The sequence below is a fragment of the Symphalangus syndactylus genome, chromosome 18 (assembly GCF_028878055.3).
Source record: "Symphalangus syndactylus isolate Jambi chromosome 18, NHGRI_mSymSyn1-v2.1_pri, whole genome shotgun sequence".
NCBI lineage: Eukaryota > Metazoa > Chordata > Mammalia > Primates > Hylobatidae > Symphalangus > Symphalangus syndactylus.
In genome coordinates, this window is record NC_072440.2 from 22,165,723 (window position 1) to 22,192,790 (window position 27,068).

General features: G+C 57.5%; 2 protein-coding genes across 7 annotated transcripts in view; both read left to right on the forward strand.

Annotated features, from left to right (window-relative positions):
• CARD10 (caspase recruitment domain family member 10) overlaps positions 1–5,132 on the forward strand; it is a 30,070-nt gene extending 24,938 nt beyond the window's left edge. For both annotated transcript variants that reach the window (XM_063623060.1, XM_055253576.2), the window contains exons 17-21: positions 921–1,023; positions 2,361–2,519; positions 2,613–2,728; positions 3,280–3,392; positions 4,105–5,132. In XM_063623060.1, the coding sequence (XP_063479130.1) occupies positions 921–1,023; positions 2,361–2,519; positions 2,613–2,728; positions 3,280–3,392; positions 4,105–4,339 (726 nt within the window). In that variant the 3' untranslated portion in view covers positions 4,340–5,132. The remainder of the gene's footprint in view (positions 1–920; positions 1,024–2,360; positions 2,520–2,612; positions 2,729–3,279; positions 3,393–4,104) is intronic.
• Positions 5,133–9,067: 3,935 nt separating this feature from the next.
• MFNG (MFNG O-fucosylpeptide 3-beta-N-acetylglucosaminyltransferase) lies at positions 9,068–26,752 on the forward strand. 5 transcript variants are annotated; one of them, XM_063622600.1, is made up of 9 exons: positions 9,076–9,571; positions 15,148–15,196; positions 15,618–15,720; positions 16,419–16,572; positions 18,925–19,010; positions 21,105–21,270; positions 23,284–23,369; positions 25,786–25,873; positions 26,504–26,752. In XM_063622600.1, the coding sequence occupies exons 1-8, from the start codon at positions 9,317–9,319 to the stop codon at positions 25,850–25,852; spliced, it is 966 nt and encodes a 321-aa protein (XP_063478670.1). In that variant the 5' UTR covers positions 9,076–9,316; the 3' UTR covers positions 25,853–25,873; positions 26,504–26,752. The 5 variants fall into 5 exon arrangements, with proteins under 5 accessions (XP_063478671.1, XP_055108698.1, XP_063478669.1 ...); XM_063622601.1 differs by having other exon boundaries at positions 9,068–9,571; positions 24,531–26,752; XM_063622602.1 differs by lacking the exon at positions 25,786–25,873.
• The last annotated feature ends 316 nt before the right edge of the window (positions 26,753–27,068 follow it).

Sequence of the window (27,068 nt, forward strand, 5' to 3'; positions counted from 1 at the left end):
GCGGGCGCCTGTAGTACCAGCTACTTGGGAGGCTGAGGCAGGAGAATGGCGTGAACCCGGGAGGCGGAGCTTGCAGTGAGCCAAGATTGCTCCACTGCACTCCAACCTGGGCGACAGGGCGAGACTCCGTCTGAAAAAAAAAACAAAAAAAACCAGCAGTCACGTCCCCTTTTCCAACGCCTGGATGGTGGCTGGGCTTCGTGACCAGTGCTGCTGTGTACAAGGGCAAGTGAGGCTCAGAGCCATCAGATAAAGGACGAGCGAGGGCCCCAGCCGGGCAGCCTGCATTCGACCCCAGCTCTGCCACCTATCAGCTGTGTGACTTTGGACAATCACCTGAACCTTCCTTGAGGCTTGTTTCCTCATCTGTACAATGCGAGGGTTGTACTGCCTCTCAGGCTGTGCATGGCAGGGGATGACTTCCGTGAGTTAGTGCCCCTCAGGGGCTTAGTGAGTGTCTGTTATGTTGTAGGCATTTGAGACCTGTCAGGTATTGGTAAAATCAGTGCCATCTTTATTGGTTTCATTAATTTTCCTACCAAGGTCATATTGCTAATTCATTGGAAGAGACCCTAAAGTTTGCCTCATATGTGACATTTGGTTCCTCTTGGTCTCTGGGCCTCAGTCTCCCCATCTGTAACTTGGGGGGTATACCTAAGGCTCCTCCACCTGGCTCAGATGGGCTGGCTTCCCTGGGGCCACAGGGATGGTTGCTCTCATCTGCCTGGGGGACTGCTCTGGGCTGGGGAGGGGCAGGAGAGGGCCTGGTGGAGAAGGACATCTTTGCTGACCCAGGCTCTTCCAGCAAGCCTGGACCACAGTGGCAGTGGGGCCCGCTCTGCCAGGGGTCCTGTTTCCTCCTCTCCCTGAGGGGGCGGGGCTGAGCTCTCAGATGCTCCTCTCTCCTGGCACCCTCCCAGCTGAAGAAGAGAGCCCTGGACCAACTGCGACTGGTGAGGCCCAAGCCTGTGGGGGCGCCCGCAGGGGACTCCCCGGAGCAGCTGCTGCTGGAGCCCTGTGCAGGTGAGTGCGCGGGGGCAAAGCTGTATCCTGTGTTGCTCCCATTGTCCAGGGATGTGTGCAGCTGGGTGTCCTTTAGCTTGGGTGGCCTCTTTGGCCTGGAAGGGCCTGTTGTGAGGGTTCCAACAGGAGTGGGGGTCATGCTGGAGGCCTGAGTGACAAGACCACCCCGCCTGCTGTGGTGATTGCCAAGGTTGAGGGAGACCCTGCGGGGAGGTGCATGCAGACGTGGCTGTGACTATGGGTTTGCACACATACGGGCTTGTTCTTTTCTGGCAGAGTGTGTGTAGTGGTGCTTCTCACATGTGTGTGGTGGCAGGTGCTGTGAGGACCCAGGGGGGTTCCCGGAGGCAGTAGGGTGAGGCCTTAGGCCAGACGGGGAGAAGGGGCTGGGGGAGCTCAGATGAGGGAGTAGCAAATCTGGGGCAAGAGGAGCAGGTAGTTAGGGAAGACTTCCTGGAAGAGAGGGAGTTTCCGCTGGGGCCTTCAAAGATAAAGAGGAGTTCGTTCTAGGCAGAAGGCACAGAGGCATGGCTGTGTGTGGTGTGCTTGGAGGGTGTTGGGGACAGCAGGTGAGTATTGAGTGCCAGCTCTGTCAAGCACTGGGGACGTGGCTATCCCTGCTCACATGGAGCTTGCTGTCTAATTGGGGATAGAGGGTCAGATAATCCCACCTATTAACACAGTGAGAGTGTGAGGTGTGCAGTGGAGGAGAACTGGGGGCCGTGGGGCACATGCCAGGGGCCCTGCTGTCTGGGGACCAGGGAAGGTGTGACCTAGGCTCTGAAGGGAGGGCAAGGTTTAACTGGGCTGAGTGGTGCAGGGGTGGGGCTTTGGGCAGCCCCAGGGCATGCAAAGGCCCTGTGGTTGGAGGCAGCTGAAGGGAGAGCGGAGGCTGGTGGTGTGGGGTCAGTGGCTGGCAGCCTCCCCAGGCTCTCAGGCAGGACTGCGTCACCCACGTGGGGGATGTGGCTTTTATTCCTGAGAATCTGAGAAGTCACTGGTATGTTGAAAGCAGGGGGGATAACATGATCTGATTTGCTTTTTAAAGCCTCTCTGGCTGCTGGGTGGAGAATGACCTGTAGGGGGCAGGGATGAGGTGGAGAATCAGGGAGGAGCCTACTGCCACTGTAGGTCCTACTAAGAGTGTGTGTGTGGGGGTGTGTGTGTGTGGGTGTGTGTGTGTGTGGGGGTGTGTGTGTGTGCGCGCATGCATGTGTAGGAGGAGCAGCAGCAGGACTTAGGAAGGGATGGGTGGCAGGGTGGGTTTTGGGGTATCGAGGAGCTGGTATGCTGCCTGCCTGTGCCCTTATCCCTTTTGCGCCCCTCCCCTGCCACAGAGCCGGAGCGGAGCCTCAGACCCTACAGTTTGGTGCGGCCGCTGCTGGTGTCTGCCCTGCGGCCCGTGGTGCTGTTGCCTGAGTGCCTGGCGCCCCGGCTCATCCGCAACCTGCTAGACCTGCCCAGCTCCCGGCTGGACTTCCAAGTGTGCCCAGCGGGTGAGACTATGTGTCGGGGAAGGGAGGGCTGGGGGCCCTCTGGGCAGCCAGGCCCATGGACCCTTCATCTCTGTCTCTCCACTCCCTGTGCAGAAAGCCTCTCTGGGGAGGAACTGTGCCCATCCTCAGCGCCTGGAGCCCCCAAGGCTCAGCCTGCCACCCCTGGGCTAGGCAGCAGGATCCGGGCCATCCAGGAGTCTGTTGGGAAGGTGAGTGCTGGGGGCTGGACTGGGGTGCTCACAGACGTGGCCCAGAGCAGGTGCTGCTGTTCTGGGCTTGAGCGCCAGCGTCTGAGTGCGGGCCATGCTCTGCTGCTCACTGGCAGGGCGGCCCTGGCCAAGTCCTTTCCCTCATGTGGCCTTCAGTTTTCTCACCTGTCGCCTGGGTGGGTGGGGACAGTTGACTGCATGTGGGCCCCCCTTGAGGTGTCTGGCTGACACAGCTCACCTACACATCCTTGTCCTTGAACTTGCCACTATCCTGGGAGCTGGCAGTCGGCTGTAGGGTGGCGGGTGGTGGGTGGGTTTGGGTCAGCTCCATCCTCCGGGGGGGGAGGCCTAGGTCCTGAGGGGGAGGTCTGTATCTCCAGGTTGCCCCATGAGCCCAGGCCTCTTGTCTGTCCTTTTGGGCTCCTTCCTTGTTGACAGGGTCCCCCTGGGTGGGGAGGCAGGACTTGCATTTGGGACCCGTCTGAGGGCAGAGCGTGGGAGGCTGATGTCTCTGGCCTGGGAGTACAATGTAGCCTCGATCCTCTGAGCAGAAGCACTGCCTGCTGGAGCTGGGCGCTCGGGGTGTGCGGGAGCTGGTGCAGAACGAGATCTACCCCATCGTCATCCACGTGGAGGTGACTGAGAAGAATGTCCGGGAAGTCAGGTGAGGTGGCGGGGGGGGGCAGCGGGCAGGGCACTCAGACCCCAGAGCTTCCCCCTTGAGGATGCCTCTCTTCCTCCCCCCTCTCCCTCTCCCCATCTCCTCCCCTCCCCCCTCTCTCCCTCCCCCCTCTCCCTCCCCCTCCTTTTCCCCTCCCCCTCTCTTTCCCTCCCCCCTCTTCTTCTCCCCTACCCCTCTGTCTCCCTCCCCCCTCTCCCTCCCCCCTCTGTCTCCCTCCCCCCTCTCTCTCCCTCCCCGCTCTCTCCCTCCACCCTCTCTCTCCTTCCCCCCTCCCCCTCCCTCCTCTCTGTCCCTCCCCTCTCTCTCCCCCCTCTCTCCCTCCCCCTCCTTCTTCCCTACCCCTCTCTCTCCCTTCCCCTCCCTACCCCTCCCTCCCCCATCTCCTTCTCCCTTCCCCCTTTCCCTTCCCCCCTCCCCCTCCCTCCTCCCTCCCTCCCTCCTCTCTCCTCCCCTCCTCTCTCTCTCCCCCCTCTCTCTCCCTCTCTCCCGTCTCCCTCCCCACCCTCTCTCCCTCCCCCTCTCTCTCTCCTTCTCCCCTACCCCTCTGTCTCTCTCCATCTCCATCTGCCATCCGTCTCTCTTGGGTTGTCCATCTTCTCTCTCTGACTCTTCCCCCTTTGTCTGTCCCTCTCTCCCTGTCTCTCTGTCTGTCTTGGCCCCCCACTTTGACTGCTGCCCACTCCTCTTTTGGCAGGGGTCTGCTGGGCCGGCCGGGCTGGCGGGACTCAGAGCTGCTGCGGCAGTGCCGTGGCTCAGAGCAGGTGCTCTGGGGGCTGCCCTGCTCCTGGGTGCAGGTGCCCGCCCATGAGTGGGGACACGCAGAGGAGCTGGCCAAGGTGGTGCGCGGCCGCATCCTGCAGGAGCAGGCCCGCCTCGTGTGGGTGGAGTGCGGCAGCAGCAGAGGCTGCCCCAGCAGCAGTGAGGCCTGAGGCTCATCTGATACCTGCAGCTTCTTCCCAAGCCAGCGGGGACCCTGGTGTCTGTGGTGAAGCTGGGCCCTCCCACCCTGAGCCTTCGTAGACCCTTGGACTCTCAGACGCAAGGCCCTTGGCTCTGGCCTCTCACCCCCAAGGCTGTCTCTGGCCCTGCCGAGCCTGCGGGAGCCCCAGGACAGAGCGCCCACCCCCGTCTACTTGCTGCTCTGGGCCTCCCCACCTGTCCTGGGGTCTCCACATTCCCACTAGTGGGTCTCGTGTGTCTGTGTCTTCTCCTTAAACACTCACCCCGGAGTCGGTTCTCACCCCTGTGCGCAGGTTTGCACACTCAAGTTCTCACGGGCAGGCTCAGGTCTGTCCCGCTGCCCTGGGCACGAGGTCTCCTGAGGACCTGGGCCTGTTCTGCTTCCAGGAGCCCCGAGCCCGTTACCGCGTGACTCCCGCCATCCAGCTCACGCTCCTCGTGGATTCAGCCATGCATGGACTGGGGGCTTCCCTGGCCTATGGTCACCTGTGCCCCTCGGGTCTCCTCACATAGGTGTCTGTGGTTCTCTCCTGTGTAAATGTCACGCCCCACCCCTGTTTCATGTGGGCACTAACATTCGTGCATTCCTGGTGGGCACACGCAGGACCATGCCTCACAGGGCCCGCTCCCTGCCTATGCCTCCATCTTGGGAGGCCGAGGAGGGCGGCTGCTCTGTCATGAGAATGTGCGGCCCGTGGATGATTGACGGGCCTTTTTCACTTAGAAGCTGCACATTATGGAACATTAAACACTTTTGTCATAGATGCTGGTGGCCTTCTGCTTGCTTGTATCCCTGGCCTGGGCCCCTGCTACTCTCCTCATTTGTCTCCCAGCTCAGGCGGATACCACCTTTCAGGTCCCCGCTTGCCCGTCGGGAGGGTCGGATTTCCCGCCTGTCTCTTCCCAGAGCCGCCCGCCATCTGTGCTGGCGTCACCTTACCTGCCCCTGAATGACCAGAGGAGGGCCCCACAGATGGGCCACCCCAACGCTCAGCCCTGCTCACAGCTGATCATCAGAGGAGTGTCCCCCAAAGCGGGGCACCAAAACTGGCAGGATGTGGCCTCAGACTGAAGGGGCCTGGCTGCTGAGCCCAGGAGCTCAAGAGCAAACCCTTGGTATGCACCCAGGTTCCTGAGACAGCTCTACTGGAGAGAGGATGGTTGCTCCCACTGGGAGCAATCCAGGCAGCCTTACTGGAAGAGGTGCCACTTGAGCTTGGGAATTGGGATTCCTTTCTTCAAGAACCACTTATTGGACCTACGTGTCCAAGTGCAGGTGACTGTCCTCAGCTACAGTGATGAGCCGGGGCTTAGGGTTTGGGTGTACTAACTAGGTAGGGTAGCCTCAAGGACGAAAGCTCAGAGGCAGCACATGGGTTGGATCTGGCCACCTTGGATGGGGTCGGAAATGAGGTTGGGAAGGGCAAGTCCAGGGGTGGGGTTGGGAGTGCAAAGGAGCTTGGGCTGTGCCCTGGAGGCTGTGGGAGCCTCTCAGATGTGGGAGCAGGGCTGTGGGAGCTGTGGTTTGGAGTTGACTTAGAGAGGGCTGAGGCCAATTGGAGTAGGGGGCGGGGGGCAGGGGCAGTGGAGGAGAGAGGAGCAGACAGGAAGGAGGGGCTCTGTGGCCTCCAGGGGTGGGTCTGGATCTCCATGTTTGACAAGAAAAATGCTTAAGAAGGGGTCAGGGCTGGGGATTTGGGGTGGTGGGTGGAGAAGGGAATGGGGAAGCCGGGAGAGGGGATTGGGGTATGGATCGGGGGCCACAGCCCCATCTTTAGTGGGAAGAGACAAGGAGTGGGTGTAGGGGAGAGGTGGTGAGGGTCTCAGAGACTGGACCACGCAGGATGACGGTGCTTGGGTATGAGGCCAGGGTGGACGGTGGGCCCAGGCTGTCCTGGGAACCCAGAGAGCCTTCCCCAGGATGGAGTGCAGGATGCTCAGGGCACTGTAGTTTGGTTGAAACCCAAAGCTCTGGTCAGCCAGGTGACCTTGGCAACTCAGGTGGCCTCTCTGGGCCCAGGGCCCTCCGCTGTGGAGTGGAGGCCAGGATGGTGGAGTGAGCATGGAGGTACGGATTGGCCACGGCTGGGTAAGCACGTGTGTCTGGGGCTGAGCCATTGCTTGGGAAACAGCTCTTCCCACTCTCCACGACAGGGTGTCTTTAACAAGGTGCAGATTGGACCTGGAGGCCTGTCAGTCTGTCACCACTGGGGTAGGGGCTGGAGAGCTGGACCCTGAGTGGCAAAGTGCCCTGGGGGAAGGGCAGCCTCCCTGCATGGGAGTCAGCGGCAATGCCCCTTTCCCCTCCAGGCCTTCCCAGGTGTTGACCCTCCCATCCCGCAGCCACATCCTCCCCACCGAAGGCAGTGGCAGTGGCCTTTCAGTTTACCCTTAGCTGTGCTCCTCTGCTCATGTGGCCCCTGCCTGGGCTGCTCTCCCTGCCTGAATCTTCCTGACCTTTGAAGCCTGGCTGAGATACTACCTCCATGAAGCCCACCGCCAGGTCCTCCCAGCCCTTGGGACTTCTCCTGGCCTGTGCCATGTTCTGCCTTGTGGCAGGACGAGGGCATCTGTGTGGCTGTCTCTCGATGTCTGTGGCTTCCTAGGCATGGAAACTGGGCTGTGCGCATTTGGGTACATGAACCTCCCCCTGCCCCACAGTGAGCCTGGCCCAGTGCTTGGCCTGGGGAAAGGCAGGGGCCCTGTGACTTGGCTGCCTTTGCCTGTTCCCCGTGTCAAGCATCCTTTCTGTGGGGTGGAGAAGCCCACTCATCCTGTAATCGTCGCCAAGTCATATTTTTGTCCCCATTTTAGAAATGATGAAGGTAACTTGCCTAAAGTCATACAGCCAGTGAGTGGCCCAGTTGGGAAATTTTTTTTTTTTTTTTTTTGAGATGGAGTTTCACTCTTGTTGTCTAGGCTGGAGTGCAGTAGCGCTATCTCGGCTCACTGCAACCTCCGCCTCCCGGGTTCAAGTGATTCTCCTGCCTCAGCCTTCCTAGTAGCTGGGATTACATGCGCCTGCCACAATGCCTAGCTAATTTTTGTATTTTTGGTAGAGACGGGTTTCACCATGTTGGCCAGGCTGGTCTTGAACTCCTGACCTCAAGTGATCTGCCTGCTATGGCCTCCCAAAGTGTTGGGATTACAGGCGTGAGCCACAGTGCCCAACCCCCAGTCAGGATTTAAACCTGGTCTGTGGGGTACAGAGTCTGGGACCATCACCAAGGCTGGCATCATCACCATTCTGAGAATATGGCCTGTGAAGGGGCCTGGCTGGGGGCTGGCCCATGAGAGGGTCATTCCAAGGGTTGGTTTTCCCTTCCTCTCCCCCAGCTGTCCTCATGCAGGATTGAGCCCGGCAGGGCCAGTTCCCTTCGCCAGCCACCTGGTACTTTGTTGTGTTGAATTAACATTGATTGAGTTCTTATCTGCTGGTCGCTGTTCTAGGCACTGGGGATTAGGGACTCAGTGATCAAAAAATAAATCCTGCCCTGATATTCTCATGAGGAGGACAGAAACTAAGTTAAACATACAGAATGTTGGAAGATGAAAAGCGTGATGAAGAAAACAGTGAAGTGGCTTGAGAGGGACAGGCCTGGGGGGCTGGGAAGGTGGCGGTGAGGGGTTGCAATGTTAATAACGTGGTCAGGGAAGGCCTCACAGAGATGGTGACCTTTGTGTAAAGACCAGAAGGGAGTGGGGGAGTGAGAGGTGCAGGTCTCTAGGGAGGGGCCTAGGTGGGAACAGCAAGTGCCAAGGTCCTGTGGCGGCCACGTGCCCGGGCCAGCCGGGGTCCCAGGGTCTGGAGTGGAGCAGGGTGAGTAGCAGGAGATGGGGTGGGAGTAATTTGGGGGCCAGCTCACGCAGGGCCTTGTGGGCTGCTGTGTGCTTTTTGGCTTTTGTTCTGAAGAAAATGGGAGCCAGCGCAGGCTCTGAGCGGAGGAGGGAGGAGGTGTGAGTGAGCTTGTGCGGAACAAGATGGAGGTGGTGGCTGGAGAAGGCCCTCTGTCTGTCCACTGGTCAAGTGCTGGGAGAGAGGCAGCTCCAGAGACTGCGGAGTGAGGTTGGGTATGGGCTGGGGCACAGCTGGACAGGTGCCCTCAGGGGACCTCCTGTGAACTAGATTAGGACCAGAGACCTGGGTTCTGCCAGCTCTGCGGCTGAGTTGCTGGATCGTTTTTCCTCATTCTGTGCCTTTGTGCTCATTCTATAGCCTTTATGTCTTCAGCTATAAACTGGGAATGACAGTCCCAATGCTGTTGTGAAGACCACAGGAACTGAGTGAACAACTGTGGGAGCCCCAGAGGTTAAGAGGTTATCACGGAAGGCTTCCTGGAGAAGGAAACCCTTAAGCTTTGAAGTCCAGATAGAATTCAGCCTAGTGGAGGGAATGTGGCTGAGGCTGGTGGAAGATGGGAGAGCATCCCGGAGGAAACCTGTGAGCAAAAGCTGGGGGCTGGATGAAGCAGGACACCAAAGCAATGGGTGTTGAATGGGCCGAGCCGACAGCTCTCTGGGGGAGTGGATGGTGCTGGAGGACCCTCCCTTCCACCGGGCACGGAGGGTTTGTTGTGACTTCCTCCCACCGCAGCAGCTGGCAGAGCCAGGGTTGCCCTTTCTGCTGGTGCCTCCTTTCAGCCGCCTCTGTCTGGGGTTCCCTTCGTCTGGCCCCGCCCCTCGGGCTAAGCAGGGCGGGGCCAGGCTGTCCCAGAGGCTGCGGCAGGCCGTACAGCAGGAGCAGGTGGAGGGCTGGCGGCAGTCGAGATCGTGCTGCCATGGCTCAGCCTCTGGGTCCAGAGCCTCAGCTCCTACCTCTTCCCTCCTTGCCAGCCCCTGATGCCTGCCAGACTTTTGCCTCTGCTGGAGCCCCTGCCTGACCAGCTTCCCCTCCCTGTCTGGTTGGGATTTGGGGGCTGAGCTGTCTGGGGTCCCAGGGCCAACCAATGCAGTGCCGGCTCCCGCGGGGCCTGGCTGGAGCCCTCCTCACCCTCCTGTGCATGGGGCTCCTGTGTCTGCGGTACCACTTGAACCTGTCCCCGCAGCGGGTACAGGAGACCCCCGAGCTGAGCCAGCCGAGCCCGGGGCCCCCTGAGCTACAGCTACACGATGTCTTCATTGCAGTGAAGACGACCCGGGCCTTCCACCGCTTGCGCCTGGAGCTGCTGCTTGACACGTGGGTTTCCAGGACCAGGGAACAGGTGACAAGTGGGTGACATTGGGCCCTGGGGGTGGCCCCTGGCCTAAGGGGTTCTCAGAGGCCTTTCTACTGGGCTGGGGTCCCTGACTGCCTCATGGGAGAAGCTGCCCAATACCTGCCTAATCCGGGATCCTCTTCCTCTCTCCTTCCTAGCTTTAGGGGCTGCCTGCGGCCCTGCCTGTGCCCTGTACTGGTCCTAACTCCAGGTACACCCAGGTCCTACCGCTCCACCACTTTTGGGGGCCAAGCTGGGCCCCTGCTCCAGGCTCCTGGGTCCCTCCTGGGGGTTCTTCTATTCCTAGCTGCTCCCGTGGGGGCTTCACTCCTAGCTACCCAGGCCCAGCCTGGCATCAGGGGTAATGGTGGGTGTTGGGCAGCTGGGGTGGAGGCCTCCAAGAGGTCCTGACCCTGACCCGTGCCCAGGCCAGGCTGTCCCACCCAGGCCCTAGGTGCTGTCCTGCCCAGGCTCTGAGGGTGGAAGACGGGGAGAATGTCTAGGTGGGGTCTGTTCTTGGGGGAGGCATCCCTTCGGCCTTCCCGATAGCCCCTGCCGCTGTGTCTCTGCTGCCCCGGGTGTGCCGAGGCCGCCATGTCTGGCCTCCTGCGCTGGCTTCCTGCGGGCTGCTTCTGAGGGAGGGAAGGAGAGCGCATGCCACGAGGGTGGCGGCTGAGGCAGTGGTGGGCCAGAGGTCGGGGAGGCCTGCCTGGCACGTGGGATTGTGTGTGTGTGCGTGTGCTCACACGCACGGAGCTGGAGTGTGCTAGATGTGCGTGACAAGAGGCGTGTCTGTCACATGGCTGTGCGGCTCCGGCGAGCCAAGTCCCTTCCAGCCCTTCCCCTCCTCGCATCCAGTATCTTCCTTAAGCAAAGTTAGTGATGTCAGTGTTAGGGACCGTTGATGGGGGAGGTGGAGAACGGGTGTACACACACACACACACACACACACACACACACACACACACACCCGTCCCCTCTTTGGCGGCTGGCTCAGTGGGAGGAAGTGACTGAGTCTTTGGAGATAGTTGAGGCCTCCTGGAAGACCAAAAGGAGGGGGAGAGGATGGCTGGCAGAGGCCAGGTCCTCCTGGGGAGGGGCACCCTGCCCTGATTTCTGCCCTTGTACTCAGGATTAACTCTTCCCCAGCTGGCCCCCAGCACCCCAGCTCTTCTCTGGGCCCCACACGGCTTCTCATCTTGGGGAGATCCTGGTTCTTCCTGCGGAAGCCGCTAAGGCGGGCCCTCCTGCAGGCCTTCCTGTTTATGCATCTGTGTACCCGGGAGCCTGGCCTCACGTGGTCCACGGCCCTTTCCTGTCTTGTCTCCATCACCGTGGTGGTGCCCTTGCCCCGGATGAGGAAACTGAGGCCAAAGAGGAGGAAGCGCTGGCTGGCGTGGTGTCACGCAGAAGGCCTGCGGAGACAGAGCCCAGTGGGACCTAGAACCTTGCTCCTGGCTGGGTGCTTTTCTTCCCTGCTGAGACTTGGGAGTCCTGTGAGGCCTGGGTCACTGGGCTACAGGAGAGGGTCCTTGGTCTTCAGCCTGGGCGGTTGTGCCTGGCAGTACCAGTCCAGCAGAGGCAGGCAAGGACAACCCCTTCCATGTCCCAAGCTCGATCCCACATGTAAATCAGGCGGTGGGGTGGGAGTGGGGGTGCTGGCAGCTATGCCACTGCTCAGGGCAGTAGATCAGGCGAGTCGCTTGTTTCGCCCTCACAGTAAGCCCCAGAGATCGGCTGTGATGGCCGTGATGTTCCTGCCTTACAGTGGAAACACTGAGCAGGGTTCGGCCGAAGTGGGAGATGATCCACTCAGCCGCACCCAAGGGGCGAGGGGCAGACTCTAGAAATCTTGTCCTTGAAGTTGAAAGAAGGAAGGATGCTGAGATGGAGGAGGAGGTGGGAGGACAGGGAGGCCCTCGCTTGCTACCCCGCGTCTCTCACCCTTTGGCTCACTTCTCTCTGTGACCTCGGCCAAGGCCCTCCCCTTTCGGCCTGCAGTTTCCCCATCTGCAGGGGGCAGGAGTGTCTGGACCGGGCCTGAGCTGGTTAACTGCAGTGCTGGGCGCCCGCCTGGCTGGTTAAGGGCGGTCGGGTGGCAGGTGGGCCTTGTGGCAGGGGCTGGGACTCGTGTGCCGGCCTTTGTCCTGGGCTGAGGGGGTGGGCTGGGGGAGGCGGGTTTTGTGCTCAAGGGGAGCCTTTCTCCTCCCTACGGTCCCCTCGTTGGGGGGAGAGGTGGCAGCAGCCCCACCACTCCCCTCCTCTGCAGCAGATGGTCCCCGGCCACCCCTCCCCTGCCCCAGCAGGCTGCGTGTCCCTTTGTTTCCCACGGCTGCCTGTGAAGTTTTCACCATTGTCAGGTCCCCTCCTTAAACAAGTCAAATGCAGTCCTTGGCTCTGAAGAAACTCTGCCCGTCACTCTGTGCCAACCTTAGGATTCCCAGGGACTGAAAGCACCAGCCTCACTGCCCTCTCCCGTATCCCCGCCCCCCCTGGACCTGGAGTCCCCTTCCCGGCTCTCTCCCTCACTCTGTTCACGGCTGCTGGTGTTTTGTTTTGTTTTGTTTTTTTGAGACAGAGTCTCACTCTGTTGCCCAGGCTGGAGTACAGTGGCGCGATCCTGGCTCACTGCAACCTCCGCCTCCTGGTTTCAAGCGATCCTCAGCTTCGTGAGTAGCTGGGACTACAGGCATGTGCACCACGCCCGGCTAATTTTTCTATTTTTAGTAGAGATGGGGTTTTGCCATGTTGTCCAGGCTGGTCTTGAACTCCTGGCCTCAAATGATCCACCCGCCTTGGCCTCCCAGAGTGCCTATTCTCCTGCTTTATTCAGGCTTACTAGATCTTCACCGGGAAACGGTCCTCAGCCCATTTGGCCCATGCTCCAAGCTTGAGAGTGCTTCACTATCTGGTGGCTGTTTGGTGGCAAAAGTTTGTTGAGGGCAGGGCAGGAAAGGCTTGGCTTCTTTTATAGGATCCCTTGAGGCTGTGTTGAAAACAGACTTGGGGTGGGGGCAGGGAGCAGAGAGGCCAGGGAGGAGGGCCTGCAGCAAAGCGGGCAGCAGGTGACGACAGTGGCAGGGACTAGGTGGCTGGGCGGGCTGGAGGGAAGAGCAGCGTCCCAGATGATTTGGAGGCTGGTGAGCAGAATTGATGATAGGCTCGGGGAGAGGTGTGAGAGGAAGAGAGGAGGAGCGGGGAGTCTGAGGTTTTGGGTCCCAACCAGTGAGAGGGAGGAGCAGGTCTTGGGGGGAACAGGGGCTCAGTCCTGATGTGTTAAGCCCCCAGGAGACGTCATGGTTTCAGGGGATTTGACAGTTTGGAGCTCCGGGAGAGGCTAGGGCTTGTGGTGTCCACGAGTCTCCAGCTCCCTGATGGTGTTTAAAGCTGAGAGGCTGTGTGGCGTCACCGACGGAGTGGGCTTCATGGAGAAGCGGACCAGGGCCTAGGCTTGGACCACCAACATTTCCCCCTGCGGAAATCCAGAGACCTCCAGCATTCGCTAAATCCGACGGTGGGAGACAGACCCCAGGGAGAGAGGCTCAGAGGGTGGATGCTGCTCAGGCCTTCCTGAGGAGAGCCAGGTGCCGGAACAAGGAGACAAATTGGACCCAGCCTGTGGCCTCCAGGATGCCATCGTCTGGTGGAAGAGATGGGGAGAGAAATTTCTGTAACCAGGGAGTTTTGCTAACTGCTGTTAGTGACAGGAGAAAGAGAGGGCGGAGGAACACATAGCAGGGGCCCCTAAAGTAGCTGGAGGGGTGTCAGGGAAGGCTTCCTGGGGGAGGTGATGCCTGAGCTGGGAACTAGAGGGTGGAAAGAGGGCATAGCATGTGCAGAGGCTCAGAGGCGTGTGCGTGTGTGTGCGTGCGTGTGTGTATGCGTGCATGCCTGTGGGTGCGTGTGTGTGCGCGTGTGTGTGTGTGTGAGAGAGAGAGAGACAGAGAGACAGAGAGAGAAGCCCCAGAGGTGGACAGGAAGTAATGAGATCAGACTACATCAGGCAGGGTGGCCAGGTGGCCCCTCACTGGCCACACTTAGGGAGGCTGGCCTTTATCCCAAGAGTAGTAGGGAGCCATGGAAGGTGTTAGTGGCTGGTGGTGGAGGTGGGTGTTATCTGATTCTGGTCCTGGCAGGGAAACGTATCTGAGGGAATGAGGCAGAGTCTTGCAATAGTCCAGTGAGAGGTGATAGTGGCTCAGAAGCAGGGCTGTGGCCATGGGCCTTGGGAGACAGCCTGGCTCCCTCCTGCCCCTTCCTGTGTCAAACCTGGCTCCTGGCCTCCTAGCCTTCTATGCCTCGGTTTCCCCTGAAATACAAGTAGTTGAGCCTGACTTCACTGTCAACTCTTCCTTGCTCTTTCACACACAATCTTGTTTTATTCTCATAGACACTACTATCCCCCTTTTGTAGATGGGTAAACTGAGGCTCAAGGTGGGGACTGTTCTCATCTGAAGGGTTAATTCCTGGAAAGGAGGGAGGGGATTGTGGGTAAGCAGAGGGGAGCATTGCAGTTGAAGGCCCTGAGCTTCAAGGGAGGACAGGGTGGCCCCAGTGGGGACTGAGAGAGTCTGGGGGCTTTAAAGAGGTGGGACGCTTGGAAGGGGTCCGGAATTGTCCTGAGTCCTGGGCCGGGTCCCAGGGCCGGGGAGGCCCTCAAAGGCCCTTGATGTGCTCACTGGGTGAGAGGACCCACTTGGGCAGCTGAGAAGCTCTGCCATGTTGGGCCGGGCGTGGAATGGGAAGGACACCAGTCCCCAGCCTGGCTTGTCTTTGTCCCCAGCCTGGCTTGTCTTTGTCGCATCCATGTACTTCCTCTACCTCTCATTCAGAGTTTGAGTTTGGATTATGTAGGGGCTGAGCAGCTTTAGCTGCCTGGGAGGCGGTGGGGAGAGGTCCGGGGCCTGTGGGTTTGAATCTCAGCCTGGCACTTGCCAATCCTGGTCCATCACTCAGCCTCCTTTTTGTTGTCTGGGAAGGGAACAAATGACAACACCTGCCTTGTGAGGTTTGAGAGTTGTTGGGGGCAGGTGCATGTCCAATCTGGGAGAGCTGGACTGGGTTGTGAGGCAGCATTTCCAAGATGGCTTGCACAGGGGGTTTGTGTGGCTGTGAAGGTGTGACGTCTCCCTAGTGGCGTGGTGTCCCAGGGTGTGGGCGTGGATCTGTTCACATAGAGTTTGTGTCCTGATAATGGGTTTAAGGTTGTTTTATGTGATTGTGGAGGAGCTGAGTGCAGCTGTGATTGTGTATGTGTGTGTGTGTGTGTGTGTGTGTGTGTGATAGAAGAGGGTGAGATGCTGCCCAGGTATGTGGCTGTGGTTGGGTCCCTGTGGTGCTGCTCTGGAAAGGGGGTGAGTGTATGTGTTTAGACTGTGGGCTGTGTACACCCTGAAGTTGTGTGTCTAAAAAAGCTGGGTTGTATGTGTTGCATGTTGTCCTAAAGGAGCGTGTGACCATGAGAGGGGTGTGTCTGTCACTGGAGGAGTACAGAGTCCATCTGGGGCCTGGTGGGGGCTGTGGATTGGTCTGGGGTGCCCCTTGGGCTGACGTGAGTCCTGACCCCTTCTTCTCCTTCCTAGACATTCGTCTTCACCGACAGCCCAGACAAAGGCCTCCAGGAGAGACTGGGTAACTCTGCCCAGCCTGGGTGGGGTGGGGGACTTTAGCTGTTGCCCAGGAAAGCTGGGGTGGCTGTGCCCTGGCCTGAGGGTTCCCAGGAAATGGGCTGCCCACCCTTGGCATGTGGAGATTCCCCTTTGCCCAGGAGGGAAGTGGGCCTCTTCCCTGGAAACTGGTGTGGGCGTGGGTATGGGGAGGAGCTGTGCTGGACAAGGCCCTGGACACCTGAGTCCCGGCCCAGCCTGCTGTCCACTAGCTCTGTGGTCCTGGGCGGGTCTGCCTTCCCCGGGTCTCAGTGTTACCATGTGTAAAATAGGAGTGGGTGGGCTGCTCCAGACTCCCTGTAGCCCAGCCTTGCTCTGTATTCTGTGTTCAGGGCTGTGAAGGGGGGACCTGGGCAGGGTCCCCTGACTCCTCCTCACTTCTCCAGGGTCCCACCTTGTGGTCACCAACTGCTCCGCGGAACACAGCCACCCAGCTCTGTCCTGCAAGATGGCTGCTGAGTTCGACACCTTCTTGGCCAGTGGGCTTAGGCGAGTGTTCCTGGGTCTCTGGGGATAGGTGTGGTCTGGGCCCAGTGAAAATAACCCCTGGGCTTCCTGGGGTCTGACTTCAGCCGCAACTCCTCTAGCAGGCAGTGGGCAGATGGCCGGAAAGTCCAGCTGGGTTCCAGTCCTGACATTCAGGACTGGGTATGTGACCTTGAGAAAATGACTTTTTTTTTTGAGACAGTTTCGCTCTTCTTACCCAGGCTGGAGTGCAAATGGTGCGGTCTCGGCTCATTGCAACCTCCGCCTCCTGGATTCAAGCGATTCTCCTGCCTCAGCCTCCCAAGTAGCTGGGATGACAGATGCCCACCATCATGCCTGGCTAACTTTTGTAATTTTAGTAGAGACAGGGTTTCACCATGTTGGCCAGGCTGGTCTCAAACTCCTGACCTCAGGTGATTCACCCGCCTCGGCCTCCTAAAGTGCTGGGCTTACAGGCGTGAGGCACTGCGCCTGGCCAGGGCAAGTGTCTTAACCTCTCAGTCTTGGTCCTCAACTGTGAAGTGCGTACCCACCTCACGAGCTTACACAATATGCAACTTGACACAAAACAGATGCCTTAAATGTCAGCCTCTCCCACCCCTACCCCCATTCTGTCACTGTTGACTGACTGGGGGCGGTGCTTGGGGACCCTGGCTTGGAACCCCCCCAACAAGTTCACTGTCCCCATTTCATCCCTACAGGTGGTTCTGCCACGTGGACGATGACAACTATGTGAACCCAAGGGCACTGCTGCAGCTGCTGAGAGCCTTCCCGCTGGCCCGTGACGTCTACGTGGGAAGGCCCAGCCTGAACCGGCCCATCCACGCCTCAGAGCCACAGCCCCACAACCGCACGGTGGGTCCCTCTCCTCCTCCTTTGCCCCTTGGCCCGCTGATCCCAGGGCCGGGCCAGTCCTGGGGGTGGGGGTGTGCTAGAGCGGTGAGAGGGGTTCTGGGTTTCAGGTTTGGCCCCATGTGGGTTTGGGCTGGTAGCTTCCCCTCTTTGACCCTCAGTCTCTTCCTCTGTGAAATGGGGAGACTGAGATCATGCAGTCGTGGCACAGACACAGTACATAGTGAGGCCTCTGTCCCCCAGGAACCATGGCTTGTCCTGGTCACTCAGGGAGCATCCAGGTGAGCTGAGGCTGTGTGACACAGCAGGGCTCCCAGCCACCTGGTGTCCCCATGTAGGTGTGCAGGTTGTTAAAATGCTGGAATGGCCGGGGGCAGTGGCTCATGCCTGTAATCCCAGCACTTTGGGAGGCTGAGGTGGGTGGGTCACCTGAGGTCAAGAGTTCGAGACCAGCCTGACCAATATGGTGAAACCCCGTCTCTACTAAAAATACAAAAATTAGCCGGGCATGGGGGCGGGCACCTGTAGTCCCAGCTAGTCGGGAGGCTGAGACAGGAGAATCGCTTGAACCTGGGAGGCGGAGGTTGCAGTGAGCTGAGATTGCGCCACTGCACTCCAGCCTGGGCGGCAGAGCGAGACTCCATCCCTCTGTCAAAAAAAAAAAAAAAAAATTGCTGAATACTGCGGGGCTGGGTGATTGATTGCTGCCGCCTGAGCCCCAGAACCCTTCCCCACCTTCCCCTCCTTGGGCACCCTCTCTCTCCAGACACCTCCACTGGACTGTGACTGAAGAGTTGACACCTGGTACAACAGGGGGCTCTGTACCCGCCTCAGTTCCTGACCCGGATGGACACTGATTTGGGTTGCCAGATTCATTAAACAAATACATGAAAAACCACTACATCCAGTTAAACTTGACTTGCCAATAAATAATGAGGCAATTTTTAGTATAAGTATGTCCCAAATATTGCATTGTTCTCTCCCTGTCCCTAGGACCCACTGGGCATCAGGTGTTAGAGTGGTCCGGGCCCTAGGGCTCCCTTGGCTCCAGGAGAAAGGCAGGTCGGGAGGTCCCTCTCTAGAGGCAGTGCCTGGTGCAGGAGCTGGGCACACAGCGGGGCTCAACCTCCCTTCCCAGGTCACCATCTGCTTCATTAGGAAAACCAAGAGCAGAAAACAGAGCCTTAATTATCAGCAGCTAATCAGCCTCTGAGCCTTAATTAAATTCTTCTGGGCCCTAGGGCTCTGTGTATGAGTGATTCCAGGGGAGCCAGTGTGTCCCCCAGGCTCTCACACCGCTGCTGGCCACTCACCTCTGCCTAAGCAGTTTGCCTCTGGGGTGGAGAACTGCGCGCTGGAGCCTGACTCCCTGGGTTTACACGGCAGCCCTGCCACCTCCTGGCTTTTTGACCTTGACTGAGGTCACCTCACCTCTCTGTGCCTCAGTTTCCTAATCTGTGAAATGGGTAATAACAGCCCCTACTCAAAGAGTGGTTGTGAACACAGAAGAAAGAATGAAATGAGGTCATCTATTCAAGTCCTTGGAATGAGACCTGGCACGAAGTCAACTCTAGAAAGTGTTAGTGATCTGAGGCCAGGCACGGTGGCTCGTGTCTGTAATCCCAGCACTTTGGGAGGCCGAGGCGGGTGAATCACCTGAGGTCAGGAGTTTGAGACCAGCCTGGCCAACAAATAGTTAAACCCCATCTCTACTAAAAAATACAAAAATTAGTTGGGCGTAGTGGCGCATGTCTGTAGTGGGAAGCTGAGGCTGCAGACTCACTTGAACCTGGGAGGCCGAGGTTGCAGTGAGCAGAGATGGTGCCACTGCACTTGAGCCTGGGCAACAGAGCAAGACTCTGTCTCTTAAAAAAAAAAAAAAAAAAGTGTTAGTGATTTGTACTGGACACAGCCCGACCTTTGTTTCCCAGCCACATCTTTCCTATGCACACTCAGGCCCTGTCAACCTAGGCCCACCTCTGTGGCCCAGGAGAGCAGATGCCATGTTGGGCAGCCCCTCCCAAGCCGCATGGAGTGACGTAGAGACCTTTCTTAGGGGAAAGGGGCACGGTGGCCGGGTGGGTAAAACAACACCTGTCCCCTTTAACTGGAATTCGGCTGGACTTGAGTCTGATCAGTGACCTCACCACTCATAATTAACTATGTGACTTCGGGCCTCTGTTTTCTTAGCTATAGAATGGGCACAATAATGCCAGGTTGTAGCAAGACTCTAGTGAGATTCAAAATAAAGGGCTTTTGAGCCATGCTGGTTGGGGGTGGAGGGTGTCCTGGCTGTCCCTTTTCCCCACAACTGCCACCAGGCTCACTCTGCCCCTTGGCCCTCCTCTCCCTCAGAGGCTGGTACAGTTCTGGTTTGCCACTGGGGGTGCTGGCTTCTGCATCAATCGCAAACTGGCTTTGAAGATGGCTCCATGGGCCAGGTAAGCAGAGATCCAGGGGTGGGCAGGAAGGTGGGGAGGGGGTGGCAGCTGGGGTACAGGAGGGGCCTTTGCAGCAGGAAGGGCTTTGAGAGTGAACTCAGGAGAAGCTGCTCCTCATTCACGTGTGTCACAGAGCGGCAGTTAGTGGTGAACAAGCCACCTGCTACCTGCCCTCAGGGGCTGCACGGCTGAGTGCATGACGTGCCACTCACAGGCAAGTCATGTCATCTCCAAGAGCCCCAGTCCCCCCGTCTGCATATGGACCTGATAATACAGTGGCCAATGGTGTGGTAAGGGTTAAATGAGAAACTGTCTGGGCTGGCCCTGGTAGTTGCTATTTGCTGCCCTTTTCTGACTGGTCAATGCCATAGGGGAGGTGAAGGCCAAAAGTAAGGGTCTTCAGAGGAGGGAGAAGGGCCTTCTGGGTGAGGAAAGAAGGGAAGGCTTCCAGGAAGAGGTGGTATTTGAGCTGGGACAGTCCAGTATACACTGGGCCATCTAAGGGAGATGATATTTCTCCTAATATTATAAGGGGATCTCAGGGGTAGTGGAGGCCGCAGTGTGGGTGGGGGTGGGACACTGGTGTTCTAGAAGTGGCAAGGCCTGGCCTCTGGAGGTCTTTCCGGGCTGTTATTATTATTAACAGCACCATCAGCAGCCACTCCCTTGTATGGAGGACTGACTCTGAGCCAGCTCTGTGCTCCATCAAGAGGATCACAACACCTGGGGAAGAAGGTGGCGTTAGCCTTGTTTCTAGATCTCAGGCAACTGAGGCGCTGAGATTAAGCCAGTCTGAGGTCAGCCAGGTTCAAGGTCACTCAGCTGCTGGGTTTGGCTCCAAGGTCTGCAAGCCTTGCTACTACCCAAGCTTGTCCTGCCTTGCCCTGGCTGGGAGGGGCCCCCCAGGCAATTCATACTGGACAAGAGCGGGCTCATTGTCCTGGGGCATGTCCACAGAACTGTGTGTGTATACATGACCAGGGTCATCCGTGTGCCTGGAGTGCCCCCACCCAGGCTTCTGCCCACCTTTAAATTGCCTTTGTGTGAATTAGAAAAAGCCCCCCTTCCTCCAACTCCTGCAGGTGCAGCTTGAGGGCATGCAGGCTGGGGAGGGGAGTACAGGCTGGATTTCCGTACCCACTTGCCCCTTGGCCAAGCATCCGGGGCACTGGCATTAATGGGGTGTGGGGTGTGTGCGGCCAGTTGAAGTCCTTGCCTGGGACTCTGTTCCTCTCTCCTCTCAGCATTGGCTGACTCCAGCCCATCCTGCAAGACTCTGTTTAGGTGGCTTATGCCTGTAATCCCAGCACTTTGGGAGGCTGAGGTGGGTGAATCACTTGAGGTCAGCAGTTCGAGACCAGCCTGGCCAACATGGTGAAACCCTGTCTCTACTAAAAATACAAAAATTAGTTGGGCGTGGCGGCGGGCGCCTGTAGTCCCAGCTACTCGGGAAGCTGAGACAGGAGAATCGCTTAAACCCGGGAGGCGGAGATTGCAGTGAGCCGAGATTGTGCCACTGCACTCCAGCCTGGGCAACGAAGGGAGACTTTGTCTCAAAAACAAACAAACAAACAAACACAAAAAAGCTGCCACCTCCTCTGGGAAGCCTGCCTGATTCTCCCTATACCCCCAGGCAGCATGCTTCCCTCTGACTTAGCACCGCTCTTTGAAAGACCTGCTCTGTCTCCCTCCAGAACAGCGGCTGCTGTTGAGGGCAGGAAGCATTTCTTTCTTATCTCTGTATCCTCAGCCCTCACATGGTATCTGGCACCAGCAATGAATAAATGAGTGAATGAATGAATGACAAGACAGAGAAGGAAAGGCTACATTTATAAAGGGCATCACCTTCCCATTCCCTGTTTAATCCTCACAACAACCCCATGAAGACACGGCCATTAGCATCCCCATTTCATAGAATAGGAGACTGAGGCTGAGGCTGCCCAAGGTTCTTGACTTGCTCAAGGTCATACAGTATGCAGGAGGCAGGTGCTCTGCTCTGCCAGCTTGTCCCAGCGGAAGGCCTTCGTGGGGTGGCCCGGGGCTCTGGGTGTGGAGGGCCTGGGCCAGTGTCTACAGTCTGGCTCTGTCCCTCAGCGGCTCCCGTTTCATGGACACATCTGCTCTCATCCGGCTGCCTGATGACTGCACCGTGGGCTATATCATTGAGTGCAAGCTGGGTGGCCGCCTGCAGCCCAGCCCCCTCTTCCACTCCCACCTGGAGACCCTGCAGCTGCTGAGGACTGCGCAGCTCCCAGAACAGGTGAGCTGGCCTTGGGGCAGGTGGCAAATGGGAAGGGGGAACCAAAGGAACATGAGGTCTCCCCAGCCCTCCCTCCTGGTGTTTGAAAGAAACCTGGAACTCCAGATTATGGGTCTTGGCTGTTCCCTATTGATGGGGAAACTGAGGCCTATGGTGGCAAAGGACCCTCTAAGGGTACACAGGGACCCAACCCCTTCACCTCTAACCCTCAAGGATTAGCATTTGTGAAGCTAAAATTCTTTGATCTGGTCCTCAAATGCCAGGAAGGACCTGAACAAATGAGATGAGGTTGTCTTCAGGTTCCCACCACCCTGCTCCCCACCCATACCTCTACTCAGTCTTCCATCCTCCTCACATTCGTCCCGGGGAGCCCAGCTGGCTCTTTCCAATTTTACCCGTTGGGAGCCCCCTCCTTCATCAAAACTCCCCTATCCATTGCTCAGTGCTGTTCCTGCCAACCCTCAGGTTACTGGGATGGAATGGGTCTGCGGGGGGATGCTCAGCATTATGTTAGGCTGGGGGAGGAGGGGGACCCCATCCCACCACCTGGCAGGTGATACAGGTCCAACTGGCTCTGCCTCGGAGAGGCTGCCCTCTGACACTGTAGATGGTTCTGGCTGGGAGCGTCCCCGGGATCTCCTGCCCAACAGTGTGACAGAAACTCAACATGGACTGGCTAACCTGAAAAGGAAATGGTTGGCTCACATAACTGATAAGCTCTCCCCGAAGTTGGCCCATCCTCAGGCGGGCTCAGCCCTCATGTTGGTGAGGATGGCAGCCGCAGCTTTCCCCCTACTATCAGAGGAGAGCGCCTCCTTCCTTCACATCCCAGGGCTGGCATTCATTGATTTGATGACTGGGCTTGGGTCACATGACCCATCTCCTACCAGCAACTGGAGTTAGTGTTGATTGGCCAGGTCTGGAACTGGGGTGTGAGGTTGGTCCCATTAGGGTGGCAGGGCCTAAAGCCAGGAAAGGGAGGCAGATTTGAGGCAGCCCAAACTAGGGAACCCTAATGGTTAGGGTATCCTGAGTACCCACAATGCCAGGCACCACGCTGGGGGCCTTCCCTTCTTCTTTTTTTTTTTTTTTTTTTGAGATAGAGTCTCGCTCTGTTGCCCACGTTAGAGTGCAATGGCACGATTTTGGCTCACTGCAACCTCCACCTCCCAGGTTCAAGCGATTCTGCTGCCTCAGCCTCCTGAGTAGCTGGGACTACAGGCACCCGCCACCATGCCTGGCTATTTTTAGTAGAGACAGGATTTCACCATGTTGGCCAGGCTGGTCTCGAACTCCTGACCTCAAGTAATCCACCTGCCTCAGCCTTCCAAAGTGCTGGGATTATAGGCATGAGCCACCGCACCCAGCCACCCTTCTTTAACTCTCTGGTTCCTCACAATATTCACATGAGGTCAGTACTAACATTATCCCCATTCTATAGATGGGGAAAATGAGACCCAGCGAGCTGAACTGACCACGGCACACAGCTAATATGGGGCAGAGGGGCACTGGAACCCTAGCTGGGTGGTCCCTATGCCCACAGTCTTTAACCACTGTGCTCTATAGCCTCTGAGCTGAAATCATGATCCATGTCATCACTGCCTGGTGGAGTAGAGGCTCCGGGTGAAGAGGGATGTGCCAGGGCCCTCCAGTGAGTCTCAGAAAACCTCCATTCTAGTCCAGGCATGCAGCTTACTGGAAAGCTGCCTTTTCCTGTTGAGCCTCAGTTTCCAAATCTGTAGATGGGGGTATTGTTCCAGCTTCTCAGGGGAGCTCAACTCTCGAGGTAGCAGATGGGATTAAGGGCATGGCAGTGCTCTTCCAGCTGTGAAGTGCCTTGGGGCGTGGAGTGGGCTCCTTAGTGAAGCTCCCACCACCAGCGGGGAATTTCAGGTTCCCGGGCAGCTTTCCCTGCAGCTTAAAACCCCTCCTCCACCTGTGCCAGGATGCTGCCCCCTTGGAGGGATCCCCAGTGTGACGCCCCAACACTCACTCTTCTATCTCCCTGCCCAGGTCACCCTCAGCTACGGTGTCTTTGAGGGGAAACTCAACGTCATTAAGCTACAGGGCCCCTTCTCCCCGGAGGACGACCCCTCCAGGTGGGTCTGGGGGCTGGAACCTTGGATGGGAGGAGTAGGGGCTGAGTCCAGGCATCCAAACATGGGGGAGCTGGGAGGGAGTGGAGTGGGACAGGCTTTGGTGGCTGACAGCACAGAGCTAGGAGTGGAGGGAGTGGATTTCAGTTTCTGACCCTGCCACTGGCTTGCTGTGTGACCTTGGGCAAGTATCTTGCCCTCTCTGGGACTCAGTCTCCCATTAGTAACACCTGGAGGTTGGCCATCATGGATCTGAAGAGGTCTCCCAGCCCCAGTCCTCTGGGGTTCTTTGGGGTTCTTTGGGAGTCCCCGGAAGGCTGAAATGCCTTCCCTGAGCACAGGCAACGCTCTCATGGTGGAACTTCAGGCTCTGGTGGGGGATTTTATTTTATCTCTTTTGGACTCATTGTTTCTTTGATACTCTTAAATGCTTCTTTTAGGCAGGTAAAGGGTTGGAATAATGCCTTCCAGTTCTGCCCAGAACTGGCCACGGGGAGATGGACCACCCAAATCTGCTCCTGACTGGTCTAGAGCAGTCTTGGAGCATAGCATGTGATATGCAGCTTCCTTTCCACACACCAGCACCTGCCAGTTGTGGCTTTTTTTTTTTTTTTTTTTTGAGATGGAGTCTTGCTCTGTTGCCTAGGCTGGAGTGCAGTGGCGCGATCTCGACTCACTGCAACCTCAGCCCCCCGGGTTCAAACGATTCTCCTGCCTCAGCCTCCCATGTAGCTGGGATTACAGGCGCCTGCCACCATGCCTGGCTAGTTTTTGTGTTTTTAGTGGAGGCGGGGTTTCACCATGTTGGCAGGGCTGGTTTCGAACTCCTGACCTCAAGTGATCTGCTTGCCTTGACCTCCCAAAGTGCTAGGATTACAGGCATGAGCTGCTGCCCCCGGCCCAGCTATGGCTTGTGATTCTGGCTAGGGGTGGCGGGATGGGGGTGGAGAGGAGTTGGGGGAGGGGACACATGGACTCTGGGCCCATCAGTCCAACCCCAGAACTGATGCTTGACCCCCTCCCAGCATCTCTGCCAACTGATGGGCTGGCTTCACCTTGCATGCCTACAGCCATGGGGAGTTCCTCCCTCCTGTGGCAGTCTGTTCCATCTCTGGGCAGCTGGACTAGCCCCAACCCTTCTATTTCCATTTCTGCTCCTTGTAGTGACATGCAATGGGCCTGGGACCTGGGAAGGAGCCCTGATCCTGCCTTTGGGGACTGAGCAGGGACTCAGGGAGGTAACGAGTAGAGGAGGGCATGGGGTGAACTCTGGGCCCACTTGAGTAACAGAGACTTGTCCAGAGGGAGCCCTGGGGGACGGGGAGTCTGGGACACTGTGTGTGTAGGGGGTGAGGGTGAGTATGCAAGTATAGACTGTTATGGGAGAGTAAGTCAGAGCCCTGATGTTGACTGGGGAGTAGGGGCTGGCCGGGGAAGGCTTCTCTGAGGAGGTAACGTGAAGGACCTGAAGGGCTAGCAGGAGTTCGCTAGGAGAAGAGCAGGTGGCAGATCGCTACTGCAGAGGGGACAGCATATGCAAAGGCCTGATAGCAGGAGACAGGCCTTGACCTGCTCAAGGTAGGAAAGGGAGACTGTGTGGCCGGAATGTGGAGAAGAGGAGGGAATGGTGTCAAATTTGGTTGGGGACGTGGCAGGGGCCTCTCCAAGGCCTTTGTAGGCTCTGTCTGGATGCTTGTGATGCTTGGAGGAACCATGGCCCCTGGCCCTGACGTTCTTCAGTGCTGCCTGTCCTGGGGCAGAGGGCTCCCATGATGCTGAGGGCCCTTGCGGCCAAGGCTGCGTTGAACAAGTTGGATATTACAAGGAGACAGAATTTGGCTCGATATAGGGACAAAAATTCAAAATTCCAAGATGAACGAAGCTGCCTTCTACTAGGATGAGCTCCCCGTCAGCAGAAGTGTGTAAGCCATAGCTATGCTGACAAGAGGTTTAAGAATTGCTGTTAAATTTCCTCAAAGCCTGAAGATTCTAGAAGTCATAGATTATTGCCAAATGGGTCTGGAGCCACCTAGAGATTCAGATGCATGTGATCAGATGATTGGCCTCAGCTGAGGTCTCTATGGCTTCTCTGGCTTTTGAAGTTTCTCCAAACTAGCGGTTCTCAAGTGGGGGTGATTTGTCTCCTAGGGGACATCTGGCAATGTCGGAGACATTCTTGATTACTATGATTCAGGCAGATGCTACTGGAATCTTGTGGGTAGAGCCCAGGAATGCTGTTAAATGTCTCGCAAGGCACAGGACAGCTCCACAACAAAGAATTCTCTGGCCCTAAGTGTTAGTGGTGTCGAGGTAGAGAAACCCTGCTCCAAACCATCTCTGTGGCATGTGTCCACCTAGGAGAGTGGGCTGAGAGCAGAAGTGGGGGTGACCATCCTGTCCTTTTCTGGTCTCTCTGCAGGTTTCGTTCCCTCCATTGTCTCCTCTACCCAGATACACCCTGGTGTCCCCAGCTGGGTGCCCGATGAATCCTGAACTGCTGGGCAAAGGTTGGGCAGAGACTTCTGGGTGTGCCTTGGCTCCCAAGGTGGCACTGCGGGTCCCTGGCAAGTGTCTTGTGATAGGCAGTCCCTGGCAGCGCCTTCGGGTGGTTGGCAAGCCCAGGATCTGAGTGGCAATTGGCACTGAAGGCACCCCAGGCCCCTGGGAGGTGAGCTAGACAGCCCAGGGGACCAGGTGGACCAGGTGATGGCCAGAGAGGCTCCAGGGGCTAGACTCCCTCAGGAGGCTGAATTGAAAAAGGGCAGGGGGCACTTGAGCTGGGCTGGGGCTCCAGGGGTCCTAACCTTTTAGGCAGTGACATGGCCTCTGTGTGGGGTCTGGCTCTTGGCCTTGTCTAATGTCTCTCAGTCATTCCCCCAGGGCTCAAGCGCTGGGCCGCCCACTCCTGCCTCTCTCGCCTGTGTCCCGAGTTCCTGAAGGGACACGGGTGGAATGATGGCAGAATCCAGGGTCTGCAGCACCTGCTGTTGTTGCCAACCAGTCTCCCAAAGCTCCTTGCTCCCTACCCCTTGCTAACAGGACCAGATTTTGTTTGGAGCCTCAGCATGCCAGGGCCCAGATGATGGAGCATAATGGGTCCCAGCCAATTGTGATGATCCTTTTTGCTCATTTCCCAGCCTCCCTTGCTGTTAGGGGCTACCATGGGACCAGCTCTGGCCAGAGGGAACTAAGCAAATCCAATAGAGATGTTTCTGGGGAAGGTTTTGCATGCAGCCCACTCCCCATCTTCCTGCTGTAAATGTGGGCGTGATGGCTGGATCTGGGGCAGCCACCTTGCTACCATGAAGGAAAGGCCAAGACAATCATCCACAGCTATTCCCTCCAGCATCTGGTTCTGTACGAAAATTAAATGCTTATTTGTTTAAGTCTCTCTTGGTCCAGTTTTCTGTTACGTGCAGCCAAATTGTTCCTGACGGGGTATGGTCTTTATCTGTCTATCACAGTGGAGATGGTGGTCACTTTTGGTGGTGTGATATGATGTGTGCAAAGACCATGTTACAGAGACTGGCACAGAGAAAGGAAGGGCACAGTGGATGGTGACTGTTACTAGTGTGTTTGTGAGTCATGGTGTGTGAGGCAGTGCACAGGTGTGTGTGTGTGTGGCATGTACCTTCTACATGTGTCTGTGCATAAAGATGTACATGTGGTGTTTTTTTTTTTTTTTTTTTTTTTTGAGACAGA